Raw genomic sequence first — 20,669 nt, 5'->3', positions numbered from 1 at the left:
CAGACCAGCGTGACCAGTAGGGTGTGAGGTCAGGCTCCTTCCTGCCTCACCACGTGGGTCTCCAGGTCCTGGGGAGGGGCCCTGGCAGGGGCTCCAGTAACTGCCTGGCCTCGTGACAGGTTGCATTCTGAAAATGCCTTTAAACATTTCTTTAAAAGTTTCTTCCTGTTTTGCATAATGTCCTTTTGCCTTTGACGTTCCTGAAACTGAACTGCAGAGCTGTCGTGTTTCAGGACACCACCAGCTTGAAAAAACAGGAAAGGACTCCCAGTTAGGGTGGACCTAGGGAAGCTGGTATTTGCAATATAGGAGCTCAGACACTCGGCGTGGAGGTGTTAGGTAGCTCCTGTCATTCAGATGAGCGCTTCAGGCAGCCTGGACAGGGTCCCTGCCTGGCTGAGAATGGGTAGAATTGAATCTTCACTCCAAAGTCAGAAGGGCACCGCCAACCCCACCCCTACCCCCCCCACCCCCACCCCCCACCCCCCACCGAAGAGGGTGAATGGGGACTCATTTGCTCATGCAGCAAACTTTTCTTGGTAACTACACTATATGAAGCATAGGAGACAGACATGAGCAAGGGCTGGCTCCCGCTCTCGGGGAGCCCCTCAGCGGTGGACAGATCCTGGCAAAGAGAGGACAAAGCGTGGGTGTGCCCAGGGCACTGAAGAGGTACAGGGAGCTGGATGGGTGGCCTGGGCCAGGGCCAGAGTCAAAATGAAGGGCCTTTCTTCCAAGCACTGATTTTTAGCATCCCTGTCTCTCAGCATGTTTGAACAGTCTCCCTCGTTGAGAGGGGCAGGGGTCTACTGCCTGTCATTTCCTCTAGCTGCTGTTACATGGGGAGACTGCCATAACCGAAGTTCCAGCTGTTGCATGCAGTCGCCGGCAGGGCAGGAGAGGGCAGGAAGTAGAGGCGGTGTGAAGGGAAGATGATAAAAGAGAGAGAAGTTGGTGTAGCTGGGACCGTGCTGGACGAGGGAAGGCCTAGGATAGCTAGACTGAGAGACCAAAGGGAGGAAGGAGAAGGGAAGAGGTCAGAAGGAGGTGCTTGTGGTCTGCAGAGCAGGGGGGCGAGCCTCGAGGGCCTCTGGAGCGAGGAGTCTGAATTCTGGTTCTAGCTCATTATATCATTTCGGGCAAACCCCAACTGCCTTGGTCCCTTCTCCCCTCTCTGAAGTTTGAGTCACGCTAAACCTGTTGGTCTTTAGTGCCCTTCCTCTTCTTCCTCCTGGAGTCTAGGCTGGGGTGGAGGGAAATCCTGGTCATATCTGCAACGTGAAAGCCCTCTGAGAGTCCCTGTGAGGCTCATTACCCACTACCCATTTCAGGGGTCCTGTGGTGAGGCTTCTGCTGAAGATTTTGTCATCTCTGTTTAAGCAGGCAGAAAGATTTTTAGGTGGGTGACCTTTGAAATGGCACGGGTAGTGTTTCTATCATGCTGACTGGCTGTGTGATCTGCGAAAGTTGTTATCCTCCCCGTGCCTCACTGCTCTCACCTGTAAAATGAGGATAATAAAAGTACCTCATAGATGTTGTGAAGTAAGTAGGCACAAAAGGGCCTGAAACAGTGCCTAACACAGAATAAGCTCCAAATATATGTTGTCTTTTATTGGTAGTACTAATAGTTCTTATTTGTGAAGATTTTGGCATTTGCTTTGTAGGATTTCTTCTTCTTCCGTTTTCGATTGAAAATGCAATGTCACCACATTAAATGTTTAAAAACATATCATTTTACTCCCTACCATTGTAACAAAACATGCATCTACCACTGTAACAAAACTTGCCATTACTTTCCAAATGCATACGTGTTTTACACTGTTGCGACCATAGTGTGAACTATTTTGCCTTCTGCTATATTTGTTCAACATTATCTTATAAACTGTTATGTTGCTTATAAGTATCCAAATTACCTTTAGTAGCTGCTGTCTAAAATCCTTATGGCTATTCCCTTAGCATTCAACATCACATGTTTCACCATCACAGATCATCTTGAACATCTTTGCTGCATGTAGCTCCTTGCTTCAGTTGAATTATTTCCTGGGGATAAATTCCTAGAGGGGAATTTCCAGGCCAGAGGATATGGTCATCTTTAGGACACTGGTTCACACTGCCACTTTGCTTTCCTGGAGGGCTGGAATAACCCACAGGCCCTAAATTGTAAATTCCAGGGCCAGGGGTATGGGCTTTTAAAGAGTGTGGATTCCAAGAGAGAGTCAGATTTATCTGGAGTCTCACCCTTATACTCTCAGCTCTCTGTGTGTGAGTGTGTGGGAAGTTCCCTGTGTAGGACACTGCAGCTGCTCTGGACATGAGGCTTTTCCTACAAGCCATTGCTTCTGGGCAGTTCCTGCTGAGGTTCCTGGGTATCCACAAAGGAGCCTTACTGGTGGCTCTTTCTACACTTCACACACCTTTGCCCAAAATGTTGATTCACACAGCATAAGGGCCTTTCCTTCTTCCTTTATTTGTGGAGTCAAACCTGTAGATTGGGGGCAGATCCTAGCTTTAAAAGCCTGGCTTTAAAATGTTGTTGATCTAAAACTTTGCAGGTTGGTTGCTGGAAACACTGCACGCAGAACCCATGTTTGACTCTAATGGGTTAGCCTGGGCACCTGACCATTTACCCCGTGCGGACGAACTCTGATCTGACAGCCCTGGTTTATGGGATCCAGACATGGGGCCCAAATGAAGAAAGGCCTTTAACTTATATTGGGTATAAATAAGTTCATCAGTAGCCCAGGGTCTGCAAACATGAATTGCCGTTTCTGTCCCTGTAGCCACCCCCCATGCACATGCCTCTTTGGTAGACAAACAGGAGCCTGCTACTTGCATAAATGTAGGAATGGCTTTAGAGCTAGTGATTTCAGTGACCAAAGGTTTACAGACTCAGTAGACGGAGTGCATTCAACCTGTGACAGCTGCTCCATTCATCTTGTAGCCCCCCCACGTGTCCTCTCTTCTGCTGCATTCCTCAGCAATCAGCTGTGACTTAACAGGGTACTCTCAGGGGTCCATTTGGAACTAGGCCAGAGCTGCTGTCAAGCATCTTGTTCCTGGGGGACCCAGGGCAAGAATTCCTTCCTGTGTAAAGTGGAGAGATAATTCTTACCTCAGAGGGTTGATAGGAGGATTGGACGAGATGAGGTACTTGGTAATGGCAGTACTTTGTCTTTTGATCAATGCATCCCCTTGGGCAGCAAAGGCATACATTCAACACAGTAGACTGCAGGGTAAAATTTTTTTCAAATGAAGTTTTTTCCCCACTGCCCTGGGGCAGTGAAGAGGAGGAGGAAGACGCCTGAGACTGTAACCACAGTTTAGGGACAGGGTTTAGCCTGGAGCCAGACTTTGGTAGAGATATCGCCTGGCTTATCTGAACAGACCCCAGGCCACAAGGAGAAGCCTCTGTCTTGTTGAATCCACAACACTGGGAACTTGGAGTGCAGGTTGCCGTGTCTTAGGCATGCCAGGATTCTGTGGTCATCCAGAGCCTTCCCTTCTCCAGGTGGACATTGTTCGTCAGTGTCCTGGGGAGAGGCCATCACAGATTATATGTAGCTGAGTGGTCGGGGGGAGGAGCTGGAGGGAGCATTGGATATTTGGTGGAGTCTCAGGGGGTAAGAAAAGGGCTGTGTCAAAAAAAAAAAAAAATGAGGGCTGGACATAGGTGGGCTCAGGCTGGGCTGCCCAGTGGCCTATACCACTGTGTTGTTAGAAAACCTAAGACACAGGCCTGTAGATCACCTGTCTTTACTCTACCCAGGGGCTGGTGATGGAAGCCAGGATGCTAAGCCCTGAAGTTCAGTTTTGGCACCAACCTACTGAGTGATCTGAAAGAAGTCACGTTCTCTCACTGGGCCTCACTTTGCGCATCTATAAAACGAGATGAGGGGGTTGGCCTGGATGTTCTCCGGAGTCTCTTCCTGCCTGGGAATTCTGATGTAGCCTTGTACTCCTGCTTAATTGAGCTCAATGTCTTGGCCGCAGGTGGGCCAGCCGGGTAGAGCTGGGTGACTGTCAGTGGACCCTGAGCCAGGATTGAGTCAATTACTGGACAAATCCACACCCAGCTGACCCTTCCAGCAATTCCAGTTTCTAGGCCCCAAATCACAAGTAAATTGGTCAGCTTGAAAACCCAATCAGTGGGAGCTGCTGTGAATCTTGAGTTCTAGGCTCCAGCAATAATCACATCAACCACTCCCACAACAGGTAGTGCTTACTCAGCACTTACTGACATGCCAAGTGTGGGAAAAGTACTACATATGCATTATTTTCAGTAACTCTCACAGCAACTCTTTTTCTTGCCTATTTGACCTGGTTAGACCTTCCAGCACATTGTTGAATAGATGCAGTAAAAGAGGACATCCTTGTCTTGTTTCTGATCTTAGGGGGAAAACATTCAGTCTTTCACATTCAGTCTTTAAGTACGATGTTAACAGTGGGATTTTTGCAGATGCTCTTTATCAGGTGAGGAAGTTCCCTTCTGTTCCTAGTTTGTTGAGTGTTTTTTATCATGAATAGGTGTTGATGTGTTTTGTCAAATGCTTTTCTGTGTCTGCTGAGATGGTCATGTGGTTTTTGTCACTTGTCATTCTATTGATACGGTGTTTTTCAGGTATAAATCAAACTTGAATCCCTGGGATAAATCCCACTTGGTTGTGGTGTGTCATCCTTTTTATATGCTGCTTGCTTCAGTTTACTAATATTTTTGGTGAGAATTCTTATTCATAAGAGACATTGATCTATAGGGATATTTTTCCAGCTTTATTGAGGTATAATTGGCAAATAAATCTGTAGTTTTCCTTCTCATCCTTCTCATGATGTCTTTGTCTGAATTTGGTATCAAGGTAACACAGCCTCACAGAATAAGTAGGGATGTGTTCCCTCCTCTTCAGTTTTGGGGAGAGTTTGTGAGGGTTGTATTAATTCTTCTTTAAATTTCTGGTAGAATTCACTAGTGAGACCATCTGGGCCTGGGCTTTTATTTGTGGGAAGCTTTTTGATTACTGATTCAATTTCTTTATTTGTTACAGGTCTATTCAGATTTTCTTTTTATTCTTAAATCAGTTTTGGTAGTTTGTGTCTTCCTAGGAATTTGTCTACTTCATCTAAGTCATCTAATTTGTTGGCATACAGTTATTCATAGTATTCCCTATAATCCTTTTTATTACTCTAAGGTTGTTAGGAATATTTCTGCTTTCATTCCCAACTTTGATAATTTCGTCTTCTCTCTTTTTTTTTTCTTGTCAGTCTAGCCAGAAGTATGGCATTTTTGTTGATCTTTTCAAAGAACCAACTTTGGGTTCATGGCTTTTCTCTATTCTTTTTCTGTTCTCTATTTCATTAATTTCTGCTCTAATCTTTATTATCTTATTCCTTCTGTTTTGCTTTAGCTTTGGGTGTAGTTTGCTTTTCTTTTTCTTAAAACCCTTTTTAAGGTGGAAGGTTAGGTTATTGATTTGAGATCTAACGATCACGTACTTTTAACATTTTAATACATACTGTCAAATTGCCCTCCAGTTTACCCTCATCAGCAGCGTATGAGAGGTGCCTGTTTCCCACACAGGATGTTATCACTCTTTTTACATTTGTCAATATGATGGTCAAATGTGGTATCTTGTTTTAGTTTGTCTCTCTGATTACTGATGGTGTTGAGCAAATTTCATGTGTTAGTTGGCCATTCTTATTTCTTCTGTAAATTACTTGTTAATATTTTTACCCATTTTTCTATTAGTTTTTAAGTAAGTTTATAGGAGTTTTTAATACTATGGATATTACTCCTTTATTATATATCATTTGCAAATATGATCTCCACGTGTCACGTGTCTTTTAATTTTACCTCTGGTATCTTTGATCATACAAAAGTTTTATGTATTTAAGTCTGTCTTTTCCTTTATGACTTCAGGTTGTCTTGCACTTAGGAAGGTCTTCATCACCCTAAGATTGTAAAAATTTTCTTTTGTATTCTTTTCTTTTTAAAAAAAAATTAATTAATTAATTAAATAAATAATTTTTGGCTGCTTTGGGTCTTCGTTGCTGCGCACGGGCTTTCTCTAGTTGCGGTGAGCAGGGGCTACTCTTTGTTGTGGTGTGCAGGCTTCTCATTGCAGTAGCTTCTCTTGTTGTGGAGCACGGGCTCTAAGCGTGCGGGCTTCAGTAGTTGTGGCCCATGGGTTCTAGAGCGCAGGCTCAGTAGTTATGGCGCACGGGCTTAGTTGCTTTGCGGCATGTGGGATCTTCCCGGACCAGGGCTCGAACCCGTGTCCCCTGTGTTGGCAGGCGGATTCTTAACCACTGTGCCACCAGGAAGGCCCTGTATTCTTTTCTAAGCTGGTTCTTTAACATTTTAGTACTTGTCCCTGACAGTAAAAGATGAACAGAATCACTGTTCAACCCTCATATGTTGTAAGAAGCCTTGTATCATACCCCCAGGACCCTTTGAGGTCCCGGACTCTTTTTCCAAATCTATCACTTATGCTGGTGGCTTAGAATAGAAATGTGAAATTTTAGCTGCTTGTGATTATAGAGTTGTAATAATCTGTAGGCTTTGAAGTTCTAGGGAGTCAGGGGAGAAGGCAGAGTAATATTTATTAAACATCTATTAGTACGACGTAATGCTTATTGAACATCTGTTAGTGCTAAGCACTGTGATAGGAATATATATGTGTTATCTCATTTACCATGTAAAGAGAACACATTATTATCTCCACTCCTTAGAGGAAGAAATTGGAACTGGCTGCATTTAAAGAGGTCTTGATGCCAGAGGGGTATTGCTAGGAGTGCATGGCTGGCTGACTGCTCAGGTGGCCCATAGGGCAGCAGGCTTTCCACAGTCCAAGGTCTGGTTCTATTTGGAGAGAGAAGGATGTACTTGGAACCAGCATTGCAGATCCAGAAATGCAGTCAGGGCTCCAAAACTGATCAGAGGGTCAGCTGACTCAGTAATAAAACTTATTTACATGCTGGAATGCTAAATCTCTGCTCTACTGCAAGATTGGAACTGTCAGGTGGCTTAGAATTCTCTGGCTGCTGGCAGCACTATAAGGGAAGCCATAGTATAATCAGGCAGCTGCTAAGTCAGAAGTCACAGCAGGGAGGTGAGTTGTACTCTAATGTAGGATGGTGTCAGGCTGTCAGGCTGATGAACCCATCCCCACAGTGTTGCAGAACTCCTTCAGGGACCTTGGTCTGGTCTAGAGGTCAGGGTTCCTCTCTCCCTTGTACAGCCCTGGAAGGACACATCCAGCTCCAGCCTCCACCACTCCCCTATTTATTTCCTTGTGTACTTTCTTCCTTCTTTTCTTCCTTTCCATCCAGCCATCCAACTTTTTATTTCATAGCCTATTATCATCAAGGACTCTCTTGCCTTATTTGCTTGTTCTATTTTATCCTCATTCCCACTTCCATTTCCCAACCCCACCATGGGCAGCGATTCTAAAGTGTTTAATGTGTATCTTGTTTTCGCTTTTGCTAAATGGGAGCCACTGCTTCATATATATGCAATTTTTAATTTAAATTCAATTTTTTAGATTAACATACAGTAAAATTGGCCCTTTTTTGGTTTATAGTTCTATGAATATGTATATATATGTGTGTATATATACATATATATAAAACTACCGCCACAATCCAGATGCAAAATAGTTCTGTCACCCCCCAAAATCCCCCTGTAGTCACATTTTCCTCTCACACTTCACCCCTGTTAACCACTGATCATTACTGTTGTTTTGTCTTTTTGAGAAGGCCGTATAAATGGATCATACAGTGTATGTATATATGTATTTTTAACTTATGTAAATGGTACCTTTCTATAGCTCATTTTGATTCTATTTTTTTTTAACCCAGATCTGCTTTTTCTTTTTTCTTTTTTTCCAATTTTTAAAAATTTGACATAACTGCAAACTTATAGAAAAGTTGCTAGAATTATACAAAGAGTTTCTGGATATCCTCTGGATCCCCCTAAATTCCCCAAATGTTAACATTTTACTATATTTGCTTTTTCTTCTCTCTCTCCATGGTTGTGCCTGTGTGGTATTCCAAATCATGCCCCTTTACCCCTAATTATTTAGTATGTATTTCCTAAAAACAAGGATTTTTTATATAACCATAGTATAATGATCAAATCAGGAAATCAACATTGAAAATTTTCTATTATTTCATCTACAGACCTTATGAAGATTTTGTCAGTTGTCCCAAGAATGTCCTTGTAGTAAAAGAAAATTGAAGAGCACGCATTTTATTCAGTCATCGTGTCTCTTTCGGCTCTTAATCTGGAACAATGCCTGACACTTCTTTGAATTACACGACACTGACAATACTGAAGAGTGCGGGCCAGTTGTTTTGTAAAGGCCCCTCAATTTGAGTCTGTCTGATGTTTCCTTGTGATGAGGTTCAGGTTATGCCTTGAATAAGAATACCAGTGAACGATGCTGAGTTCTTCTCGGTACATAGTATCTGGAGGCACATGCTGTTAATTCGTTCCTTACTGGCCATGTGAACTTTGATCATTTCATTGTGGTGGTGCCTGCTGTTTCTCCATTATCAAGTTTGCTATTTTACCCCTTTTAATTAAAATGTGTCTTATGGGCATTTTCTTTGAGATTATGTAAATACCTTGTTATTCCTCAAACTTTCATCCATTGGTTTTTAGTGCCTATTGATGATTCTTACCTGAACTATTATTATTATGGTGGTTGGTGATCTATCATTGCTTCTACATTTATTAGTTGGCATTTTCCTGTGAGGAAGAGCTTTCCCATTTCCCTATTTTCATATATTAGTACAGAGTTATGGATTCTTACTTTATTCAATAATTCATAATCCTTTACTAATATTATTTATTTTGACTCTCAGACTGTCCCAGCTTTAGCCAACGAGATCCCCTTCGAGCTGGCTTCTGTGTCATTTTGGCATATCCCTTCATTCTTTGAGCATTTCCTTTCTTTTAGGCAAATCAAGATGTTCCAGGCTCCTCTTGTTAATTCTCTGACTCAGCCCTGGAATCAGCCACTTCTCCAACGCGCACTAGTTCTTTTTAGTAGATAATGGTATTTAGAAACTAAGAGCCGGGCTCCAGATGCTCACCCTTGATTATAAGGTCCATCCACATTGCCGTGTATAATCTGGCGTCTGTGGTGTTCATCCCAATTTTCTCTCTCCATTAATGGTAGACTCCCACACTGCCTTCAACACTGCCTTCACACATACTGCTGTAAGGAACGGCCTTCTACATGTCCTTTATGGACCTATGTGTGTATTTACGCTGCTTCGAGGGTGCCAGATATGGGTCCAGAATGGCTGCCCCCATTTATGTTTCCACCAGCAGAGCAAGAGCAACTCTATAAATACTTGGCATTAACCAACTTCCTAATTTTTGCCAAACGCGTAGATAAATGGGTGAGCTCTTTTTTTTTTTTTAATTAATTAATTAATTTACTTGACTGCGTTGAGTCTTAGTTGCAGCACGCAGGATCTTTCAATGCGGTGCGCGGGCCTCTCTCTCTAGTTGTGGCACGCGGGCTCTAGAGTGCGTGGGCTTAGTTGCCCAGCGGCATGTGGGATCTTAGTTCCCCAACCAGGGATGGAACCCGCGTTCCCTGCATGGGAAGGCAGATTCTTAACCACTGGACCACCAGGGAAGTCCCTGGGTAAGCTCTTGTTTTAACTTGGTTTTCTCTGATTTCAAAATGAGCTGGAGCATCTTTTCATATGCTTGATGGCCTTTGGGATTCTTCTTTGGTAAATTGCTTATTCATAATAATTCTTCGGCTGTTTTTTCACGGGGACTCATATTTTTCTTGATGACATGGAAGGTTTCCTTATACATCCTGGATACTAATCCCTTGCGGGTCTCAGACACTGCAGACCTCTTCTCTCAATCTGTCATCTCTGTTTGCTTTACCCATGCTATCTTTTGTTTGAACAGAAGACTTTTTTCCCCATTGTTTTGTGCCTTCTCTCACCAGTACTCTTTTTCTGTAACTATGTTAATACCCTTAGTCCCTCCGCATTTTAAATGTGCTGGTATAATTAAACTCTGCTGATTCTCCTCAGCAGTCTGTCTTATGACTTTTAGCCTCTATTAAATTCTATTAAGGATGACTTTGCCTCTTAGAGTGTAAGGCCCGCATGCAAGTATTATTCATATATTTATTCAGCAAATACATGTTGTAGACCTACTGTGTGTTAGGCACTGTGTTATATTACAGACAAGGTTTAGAGGTTATGAAACGTGCCTGTGGCTTTTCATAGGTGGAGCCGGGGTTTGAATCCTGGTCTGTGACCTTTCCTACCATGCTGCTTCCCTTGCAAATTGCATTTGGTTCCTATAGAACTGTGTGTCAAATTTCTACATCTTTTCTAACAAATGGCCTAAGAAGGTGCAGAGCAAAGTGTTCTCCCACAGCATCCTGAGGAGGGGAAAGTAATCAGGAAAGGAATGGAGGTAAATGTGGCTCTGGCCATCCGGGGCCTGGCAGGCCCGGGGCCTACCTGCTGGTGACTGACCCCAGGCTGAGAGTGCAGGACCCGGAGGAGACTGGGAGGCTGCCTCAGCCTGCAGAGGAAGGTCTTAAAATAACGCCCAGGCCTGTATCATCTAATCCTTCCTGAGAAGCTCAAATCATCCCTTCCAGAAGTGCTCTAGTTCTAAGGGGCGAGAGATACAGCACGATCATCCTGGGGCTAATTTCCATGCAAGTTGGCCTCCCGAGCCTTTCCTGGTAGTGATAACTGTGGGCAGGCGCAGTTTTCACAAATTCCAGTGGAGGGAGGGCAGCCAGTCAGGAGAAGTGCTGGGTGAGGAGGAAATCTGCGTTTGGGCCGGAACCAAACAAAGCAGAAATTCCTCCTGGGACAGTTTTTCCCCAGAGGACAAACACTGGGAAGCCTGTTTACTGGGCTTTAAAAGCCTTGATCCCTGGGCACTGCTTCTTGACCTCAGGCCTTGCATCTCTGTGGTTCCACTGCTGGTGGAAACCTCCTTGGGTCACCCCAGGACAGACGTGTACTGTTATGCCCCGAGTTCTGGGGTCTCCCAGGGTTTCCCAGTGCTCTATCCTTGTTTCTACTGCCCCCTTGAATTCTGAGCCATGACCATGTATGTATAGAAATGCACTTGAGAAGGGTTTAGATCAGTGATGTCACATCAGGTTCACTTTTAGGCTCCTTGGATCAGTTGGTGGCTTGCTGGAATCCCCATGGATTCTGAACCCTAGGATTCTGAGACAGAATCCCCATGGGCACAGTGGAGGGAGAGTAGAGGGGCACGTGAGCTGTAATCTGTTGTCTGCTGTGTAGATGCATCCATGAACATCAGGACCCTAAAGGATTAATAAGGAAAAGATAAGGACAGCTTTTTTGCAAATCCAAGAGTGTCCTTGAGGAAGCCTGTTAGTCTCTCTGGCCTTCAGTTTCCCTTATGTGTAACGCTGGGGTTGAAATATAATTCTCCAGGTCCCTCCAGCCCTGGTCTGCCAGGATTATCCACGGGTCTGTTTCAAGGTGGATCCTGACCCTTCGAGGTGATGGAATCTGACCTTGACTTTGCTCCCTTAGGTTTAGGCCTTGGTACCCTTGGTAACAGGATCCTGGACTGAGTGACCACCCAAGGCTTTTCTGGTGATCTTAATGACCCATATTAGACTTTGAGCTTTGGGGTTATTATCTCAAGGAACAAGTGGTATTTGGTGAAATGCCTGTTTGCTGTGGCAGTGTGAGGTTTAGGTGAGGAAATAGCAACATTTTCATTAGGAGGTTAGACTGTCCACTGCCACACAGTCTCAAATTATAGGTCTAGAATCTGGAGGAAACTCATTTAAGATTGAGGGCGGGGGATGTGCCTGTAGATCATGAATCAGGTGCTCTACCTGGAAACCAAAGGCATCTTTGGAGCCCAGAAAGGAGAGTGTTCTTGCCCTTGGTCGTCTTGGGTGTAGGCATGTACTTAGGACAGCAATCTAGATTCTCAAGCATCACGTAGGCAAGATGGTTCCCGACTCTGCTAGTTCACATTCTTACCTCGTAGTTGAACAAGTGCCGTGGGGTCACCACACGTTTGCACAGCCTGTTCTGCCAGAAACGGTCCCAAGCACAAAAAGGAATGGTGTACAACTCCTGCCCTCAAGAAGACGAGGGTCTGCTGGAAGAAGCAGGGAGGTAGACTGGCACCCTCCCCCTGGGGGGGGTGCTTGGATGCATGCTTGCGAAGGTTGTGATGTTGGTACGTAAAGGGTGTTTGTAGGCATCTGGAGCAGGGACCAGTTGGCCTGAGGGAGTTGGGGAAAGCTTTGAAGTTTAAAGTTTGAACTTTGAAGGACTGCTCCCTTCACAAAGGTTTTTGAGGTAACTTATAAGAATACACACCATAAAAAGGGTCAACATAAATAAATTAAAACAAGAGAAAGAGAAAATGTGGCTTAAAAAGTTAAGATTCGGGAAGAGTTAAAATGTAGATATTCAGGCGCTGCAGCCCAGAATAGCTATTACATCTGTCCCTTTGCAAAAGCCAAAAGTGAAACATCGTCAGAGAGCAGCCATACGCAGTAAGTTGTTTTTCTTGGTGCCTCACTCTTAAAGAGCTTCATGGGGGTGGGAGGGAGGTGGTGGTGAACAGGTGAGCCTGTAAACCAGCGTTTCTCAAAATATACTCTAGGGACCTGCATTAAAGCTACATAGAGTACTGGTAAAAAGGCAGAGTCTGGGGCCCCAGCCCCAGACTTAGCACATCAAAAGCTCTGGGGAGGAGGATCCAAGAATCTGCAGTTTTACACGCTTCCCCAGATGATTCTTTGTGTACTCCACAATTTGAGAACCTCTGCAATAGATGGAAACCTCAACAGTATCTTGAAAGCCAATGCAATAACGCGAGTGAGGGTGCTTGGCCCTTGTTTGAAGGCTGGGTGAGAATTTAATGGGAGCAAGAGCAGTGCCCAAGAAAAGGCAGTTCCCCTGAGGTTCATTGCTCGCCAGGTCACTTGCAGGTCATATTTTGGAAGACCTACACAGCGTGGCAGTTCAGGCACACGGCAGGGCCGCTCCTCAGCACAAAGATGGACGGAGGAGCAGCTGGCCCCAATATGCCCGATAGTGCATATGCCTGGGGTCCAGCTTCCCCTTGGCCACCTGGGCTCTGCTCTGCAGCCTTCCTGTGGCAGGCTCTTTTATTTTTTTTTTTTTAATTTTATTTTTACTTTGTTTTTCTCTGTGCCCCCAAATGCAGGGTTCTGAGACCACAAATGTGCTCTGCTTCCTGTTGAAAAAGTGTTTTTCCCCCCAGGGTCTAATAGTGGCTTGGATGGTGAGTTGGCAGAAAGAACAGTGGGTGTTGAAATTGTATTCTGCACGCACTGTGCCCAAGACATATCAAGTCAGCCTTTGGAATAGATTATTCCTGTTTTCTGGTCACGGAGTTGTATGTTTTGAAGTCTTTATTTTGGAAGACACTTCTTTATTGAGAAAGGGATGAAGGAGGGGTCACAATTGTTATCCTTGGGTTATATTTTTAAATATTTATTGTTCAATTTTAAAGATATACCGAAAGGTATAAAGAAAAATACCCTGAACATCTGGTTTAAGAAATAAATCATTTCCAGTACTTTTGAAGCCTTCGTGATTTAGATTTTAAAACCCAATAAGACATGGTTAATGTGAGCCTTGAGCAGTCCCATCTGGTGGCTCTCTGTCCTGTGCTCCTCCATCGGGTTTTCTCGAGGTTTATTTAAATCCTCTTGGTTGCTTGCATTGGTGGCAGGGATACTAGCTGTGCACCATTCACTCAGCTCAGATTTGTTGGCGTACTCCGTGTCCACGGCAGCCAAGTGGACACTCACAACTCTTCTCCCAGAGAGGAGCTGAGGGGCCCAGTGGAGTCAGCTGCTTCTCTGCAAAGCTTTTCTTGACTCTGTTCCCTGGCCCCGGAGTTGACTCCCCTTCCTTTGTGCCATTTCAGCTGTTCTCACCACCGTCACCCTCGCCATCGTTATTTGCTTTGCTGGTCTCCCCCCTGCCAAGGGCAAAGACCTATTCTTAACCCAGCCCCACTGCTGCATGCCTGGCACCAACTGGCATGTGGTGTGTGCTAACCAGGTGCATGGTTGAATGGATGTGGTGCTATGAGTGTTTAAAGAAGGCGGAGGAAAAGTAAGAACCAACCTTGAGTGGGTCTGAGAAGGCTTCCTAGGGGAGGTGATGTTTGAGCTGAGGCCAGGCAGCTGTTGGATTGGTAATAAGGAAGTCCTTGGAGAATTCTGGAGAGCTTCTCTTCCCTGAAGGACTGGGGAGAAGATTTGGGATGAGCCCCATGCAGTAGATGGTGCTTCTCATTTTTAGTGTAAGGGGTTACAAGGGGCATCATGAGTTGGTGGGACCACTGCAGACAACTGTCATTCCCAAGCCTGGGGATTTAGTAGTGCCTGGCTTGGCTTCCAGCATACATCTGGCCGTCGGAAGACTGGTACAGAAAAAAATGGCTCACCCACAAGAGCCTGAGGAACGACACTGTAGTGGGGCTGAGGGGTGGGCAGTGGGAGGGATGGCTTGAAGGGGGGCTATGCCATACTGTTAGGTCTGAGGCTTGACCAAGGAAGAGATTCCAACATCTCAGCTTGTTGAACCACAAAGCTCTGGGCATTGTCTAGTTCCCAAATCAGTGAATTTCATTGCTCAAGAAAAATTTTTTTTTAAAACTTGGAGGCCTGACCCATGGCTGCAAGTAAGGGTGTTTTAAAAAATTAAATTAAAAAAGATCAATCCAGCATCAAAATCCACTGTGATCATTTCATAAAAGAAAGGGGATTTTAACATTTAAAGAATAAGAAGCACTTCATCTTGGAAGAATGGGCATTCTGATATATTGATTACATTGAGCTTAATGAAGGACAACTTACATTATCTTTGACCATTTTGTCTCAGGCTCGTGAAACATTGTCACCACTCCACGTCAGGCCAAGGACTGTCTTGACCCATTGGCTGGTCAGTTGGGAAGCAGTGGCTAGATGTTCCAGCCTCTTTTGCTGAGGCTAGAGGAATGAACGAGTGGTTCAGCCAGCATGGAAGTAAGGCAGGGAGTCTGTGCTGGGCTGGCTCTAGATTCACAGGGTTTTTGATGGAGGGGCATATGTGTGTTTGGGTTTGCCGTGCTGGGCAAGGGAGCAGTGGAATCTGTCTGAGTTGAGTTCACACATTGAAGTTATTGAGCGACTTACATGCAAGGCTGTGACCTAGACTCCCAGCTGAGAGGCCCACGTGGCAGGGCTTTAGTGGGGGGAGCCGAGGACAGGCTCACATCTGCTCATCTGCTTACGTAACCCTGCTACCCAGCTCTTAGAGCCAAGAAAACACACAAGCCGGCCCAGCAGGGCCGAGGGCTTGTGGTAGCACGCGCCACGCGCTGCACAGCAAGGGGGCCTTGGCTCGGCCCGAGGACCATCAGGAAGCCTCAGCCCTCCGCTTCCTCCCCACGCCTCTCCCGAGGCCCCCGCGGTGGCTCTGAGACCTGCTGGCAGGTCTGTGTCGTTCTAGGCAGAGCTGGTCACTGCCCTCTTGGAGTCTGAGCTCTTTGGACTTTCTAATTAGGGCAAAGCCAGGTGTGCCACGAAGGGCGTCCCCTGCCGCGTGGCAGGAGGTGTGCCGGGCATGCAGGGAGGCCTCCCAGCTAGCGCCGGCCCCAGGAAAGCATTCAGCTCCGGGTCTGGAGCCACCACAGCTGCCAAGCACTGACCCGTCTCAGGGGTGTGAACTGGGGGGGTCTCAGAGCGGTGGCAGCTTCAAGGAGAGAAGGCAGGGAAAAGAATTGCCAGATTGGGCAAGATGGGGGTCAGGGTGCTCTAGATGTGTGGGAGACATGGCGGGGTTGTGAGAGGGCACAGGGAGGAGTACGGGAGTGAGAAAGAGGCTGTTCGGTGATCAAGCTCTGCATGGAGTCACTGGGGCAGCAAGTCCCTCGGACAGCCTTGAACCAGGGTAGTTTTCACGTGGGTCCTGCCACGCTCAGCAGGGGGCTCCTTGAAGTCAGGAACTGTCCTGTCCATCCCATCACCTCCCGCCTCCCTGACCTGGCACACCACCTGGCACACAGTAGGTGTCCAGAAAGGATTGATTGAAGCGAATTGAAAGTGGCCTTGACACACCACAGAAAATGTTTATGTTAAACAAACTCTTCAGAAAAGACTCTGGCTTGATGGTTGAGTAGGCTCCCGTGGATGGACGGTCACATGCTGTTAACCCCTATGCGGGGGCTGAAGGTAGAGGAGGGGGATGGAAGATGGACCACCCAGGTTATCAGCTCCCATAATTGGGTAGACAGTGTTATCCGCTGCTGAAGGAACTCTGGAGCAGAAGTGGATTGGCCGTAGGTGGTGGTGGTGGTGGTGAGGTTAAATAAGTGTTCATGTGAGTTCCAATCCCTGCAGTTTACAAATGGAAACCAGTATCCTGAGAGTGGCTGGTAGTCGCCCAAAGATCATCCAACAAGTCACTTGTAGAGGTGAACTAGGACCCAGGCAGCCTTTCTCCTGACCAGGAAACTCTACCTCAGGACCATCTTTCTGGAACTGCTGAAGGGGTGAAATTAAGACGCTTCTAGCCTGCAGGTGTCTGCTCCAGGGAGGGTGGGCAGACCAAATGTGAATTCCTGTTTTCTGGGTTGGTTTCAGAAGTTGTGAGAAGGTTGGTAGGGTGACAGTCCAGATGCCTCTTGGGTTCCCAAAAATGGAGTTATGTTTAGCAGCATCTTCAGAAGCAAAAGTGGGGCGGGCTGGGGATGGGGTGCAGATGTCGTGGGGCCTTCTGAAGTGAGAAGAACCCAATGACAGATCTTCTTTTCATGTTTTTCACAAGTGCCCTTGTGAAAAGTGCCCTTGTGCAGCAGGGTCTCCCAGAAGGCTTTGCCCAGGGTTGGGGAGTAGAGCAACCCAGGCCTGCTGGACCCTGTGGGACAGGGCTACCTCCGTGAAAGCCCCAAGGCTTGTGAAGATGGGCGGTCCGGCTCCCCTCTGCCCATCTTGCCCAATAAGAATCCCTTGGGCTCCTTGTTATTTACGTGGGTCCTTCCCAAGATCTACCGAGTCAGGTTCTCTAGGGGAGAGGGCTGAGATTCCATATTTTTACTGATTACTTCACATGATTCTGATGATAGAATGTGTTCACACTCCTCACATTTTTCTGTGGAGACAATGGCCAGGCTGACCCCTTACTTAGTTCTGGGGCATAGTACCTACTCACCTGAGGGCACCCTGGGAGGTTGGAGCTGGGTCAGCAGGCAGTCATGTGAGGGACTGATCTGTGAGGCCTCTTCCTCCAGAGACCGAGGTGCACGGCCAGGCAGAGACTAGGGCTTTTGATCCCTGAAGACCCCCTTCCTGCCGCACGGGGTCTGCCGTCTGTGCTCTGTGGGAATGAGGAGAGCAAAAGGACAAGGCCAGACTGGGGCTTCGATTTTAAGATCCTAGTCTCTCAATGACGTTAGAGGAAAGAGGGAAGAGCGTTTCTGGCAAAGGGAAAAGTGTGGGCATAGGCACAGTTTATAGGAACGGGAAGGGGGGTAGAGCTGAGACTGAAGGGCCTTGTTGCCAAGCTAAGAGGCTTAGCCCTACCTTGTCCAAGGCTATAGCCTTAGAGCCATCGGAGGGTTTTAGCAGGAAAGTGATAGGATCAGAGCTGTGTCTCAGAAGAAAATGAACTAATGGGAGCAGGTGCTCTGATGATAGAACTGGGTCAGCGTCAGAGGGAGGGAAGGTGTGAGGAGTCCTGGGGATCCAGGAGAGGGGAGAGGAGGAGGAGATGAAGGTCCACACCTGCTGACAGGCAAGAGGAGCGAGAGTCACAGCTTCCTTTTCTTGGGCTGCCTCATTTCAGGAGGGTGAGTGATCCCTGAAGACAAGAGGTGCTTGGAGAGCTACATACTATTGACAAACAAACAGGGCGGCAGAGGGCTGCACACTGGACCCTGGGTGGTTCTCACCAGCATGTTTCAGGTGAACTTGCTCTGAGTTTGTGGTCTGGGTCTGGCTTCTGTTCTGTAGTGTTTAGGTTCCTTCCTTTGTTCCTGTGGATAGTTTACTCCATAGGTAAAGCTGGTTATGCTAGAGTAACGGTTCCTAAAGTATGTTCCCTGATAAAATGATTCTATGGCCAAATTTTAGGAAGTGGTGGGGTAGATAAAGTGAACTTCTTGACTGCACAGCTTCTCAGCTTTTGGTATGCATTATGACTTTCCAGAAGCAAGATTTAGTATGCAGCGTTCCCAAACTTATTTGACCAGGGGACGTGTGCTTCCATTGAGCATCTCACTGGGACTAGTGTTTCCTGGAACCCACTTTGAGAAAGTCTGGCCTATAGGGAATACTGGGGACCTGGGTTCAAGTGTTGACTCTGTTCCCAATTCCCTGTGTGTCCCTGGGCTAGTCATCTTTCTCCTGCCCTCCCCATGTGTGCTGTGGTGGGGGTGGTCGTCAGACTTGGAGGAGTGAGGTCCTCTCTCAGCTCCACCTGTTTCTACTTAGGAGACGGGGACTTTCATGCCTGTATCTGGATCTTCCTTCACCCTTGCCTTTTCCTCTACTACTAACCTGCCACTACCTCACAAGCCACCATCCACGTCTCATCAATTTGTCTTCTGAGCCCAGAGCTCTCTTACTAACAGTTCTCTCATTTGGAACCATGTTCTTCTAGGCCAGAAACTTTGGAGTTGCCCCTGACTTGTCCTCCCTTCTTCATCCCCTACTTACTCTAAGCATTCTTCTTTGATGTTTGTTCTGGCTGTTTCTTCTCCCTGCTACCCCTTAGCTCCTCCAGTCCCTCCCCGTCGAGTTTGTTTCATCTGTGCTTCACTTCCGTTCCTGAGACATGGGTTACTCATGCCACTCTCTGCCGCCTTGTAATTTCAGGCTCATTTCCTCCACAGGGACCTCCCCAACACACACGCAACACTTTCCCCCGACTAGGTTAGGTTCAGAGAGATGATGTAAGTCATCTGTCCAAGGGCACACAGCTGGGAGGTGGCAGAGTTTCAACCTCAGGATTTCTGAGAAAGTGCTTACAACAGCTTGTCAGGAAGTCTGAGCAGGAATTACTCCATTTCCATTTTTCGGTTGAGCAACACAGTCTGAGAGGAGTGGGTCCTAGGAAGGTGAAGTGCTTCAGAGGGTGACCAGCTGTCTGGGTTTGCCTGATACTGAAGCGTTTCCTGGGATGGTCAGTCACGCTAGTGCTGGACATGGTACCCAGTGCTGGGCCAGAGTGCCTTTTCCACAGCCACACTGCCTCCCAGGAGGAGATGCTTCCAGCGGTAGCAGCCTGGCCACCTGCAGAGTCCTGTGGCCTGATATCTTCTCCTTCCCTCCACCTCTCTAGTCGGCCCCATGCTGATTGAGTTTAACATACCTGTGGACCTGAAGCTTGTGGAGGAACAGAACCCGAAGGTGAAGGTGGGTGGTCGCTACACCCCCAAGGACTGCATCTCTCCTCACAAGGTGGCCATCATCATTCCGTTCCGCAACCGGCAGGAACACCTCAAGTACTGGCTGTATTATTTGCACCCAATCCTACAGCGTCAGCAGTTGGACTATGGCATCTATGTTATCAACCAGGTGAGGTCTGGGAAGATGGAGGGAGGGAGGGAAGGAGTGTACACGTGTGTGCATGTGTGTGCGTGTGTGTGTGTGCGTGCGTGCGCGTGCTTGTGTACTCAAATATGTGAGTAATGAGGGGTGAAGGAATGGAAGTGATTTTTTAGACATCTGGCATTTTGCAACTCCACTACCACCACCACCCCTCTCCTTATCTTGGTGCAAATGAGCTAAATGCCATACAGTGTTGTTTTTGGTTTTTTTTTTCCCAAGAGTATAACTTTGGTATTTCAAGTTTATCCTGAATACCTAAATTCCTATCTTTAGACTATAACCTCCCAGCTGGAATAACACATCTAACTTATCTATATACCAAATTCCCTTGAAATTCATCTGAAGAGACAGGATGCATTTCCATTTCTAAAAGGTCCAGTGTCCATTTCATTTCAAGATAAACTCTGGGTCTGCTTGTAGTAAGTTAGCTTGAGTAGTAAGATTGCTAGCAGTTGACAGCTTCCATCAAAGTTGAGGGACTTTGTGGGCCTTCCTTGGACCAGAAGACTTGCTTAAGAAAAACCCTGCCATCAAGGAACACTTGTCTGATGCCAGTGAGCACATGTTGACCATGACAAGACTCAGGAGCCCGTTATTAAAGCAATGGCAGTGAGCGCCTGGAAGAGGAAGCCACCATCACCAGGAGCCAGCAGAGATTACTAGGAACAGGCCACGCCAGCTGCATCTCCTTTCCCGCTTTGACAGTTGTTTTACCAGTAGATGAATGATACACTGTAGACACCGTGTCAGATCTTATTCATCGAGGCATCTGGTGGCCTCCCACAAATCTGCCTGAGCAGAGGAGAGACAGCTGTGGTCTGGATGGCGTATAAACTAGATTAGATTAAATAAAATATATACTTAGGTAAAGAGTGTAAAAGATAGTTAGTGATGATGCCAAGTTTTTGAATTTAGGTGACTGTGGTCAAGGAAGACTTGGTGTGGGCACCCGGGGCGAGAATGCGAATGTATAGAAAGCTTGTATTTTAGGTGAATGTGAGATTTCCTTTCAATTATAAAGTCAAAACAAATATTGGGCCAGTGAAA

The 20,669-nt window shown here is 46.5% G+C and overlaps 1 protein-coding gene across 1 annotated transcript in view; it reads left to right on the top strand.

Moving 5' to 3' along the window:
* Positions 1-20,669, top strand: part of B4GALT1 (beta-1,4-galactosyltransferase 1) — a 49,803-nt gene that overhangs the window by 7,350 nt on the left and 21,784 nt on the right. Inside the window, exon 2 of the mRNA XM_068551976.1 lies at positions 19,354-19,589. Within this exon, the coding sequence (XP_068408077.1) occupies positions 19,354-19,589 (236 nt within the window). The remainder of the gene's footprint in view (positions 1-19,353; positions 19,590-20,669) is intronic.

This window comes from Eschrichtius robustus, chromosome 10, assembly GCF_028021215.1.
Source record: "Eschrichtius robustus isolate mEscRob2 chromosome 10, mEscRob2.pri, whole genome shotgun sequence".
Classification (NCBI taxonomy): Eukaryota; Metazoa; Chordata; class Mammalia; order Artiodactyla; family Eschrichtiidae; genus Eschrichtius; species Eschrichtius robustus.
This window is presented reverse-complemented; position numbering and strand designations above follow the sequence as displayed.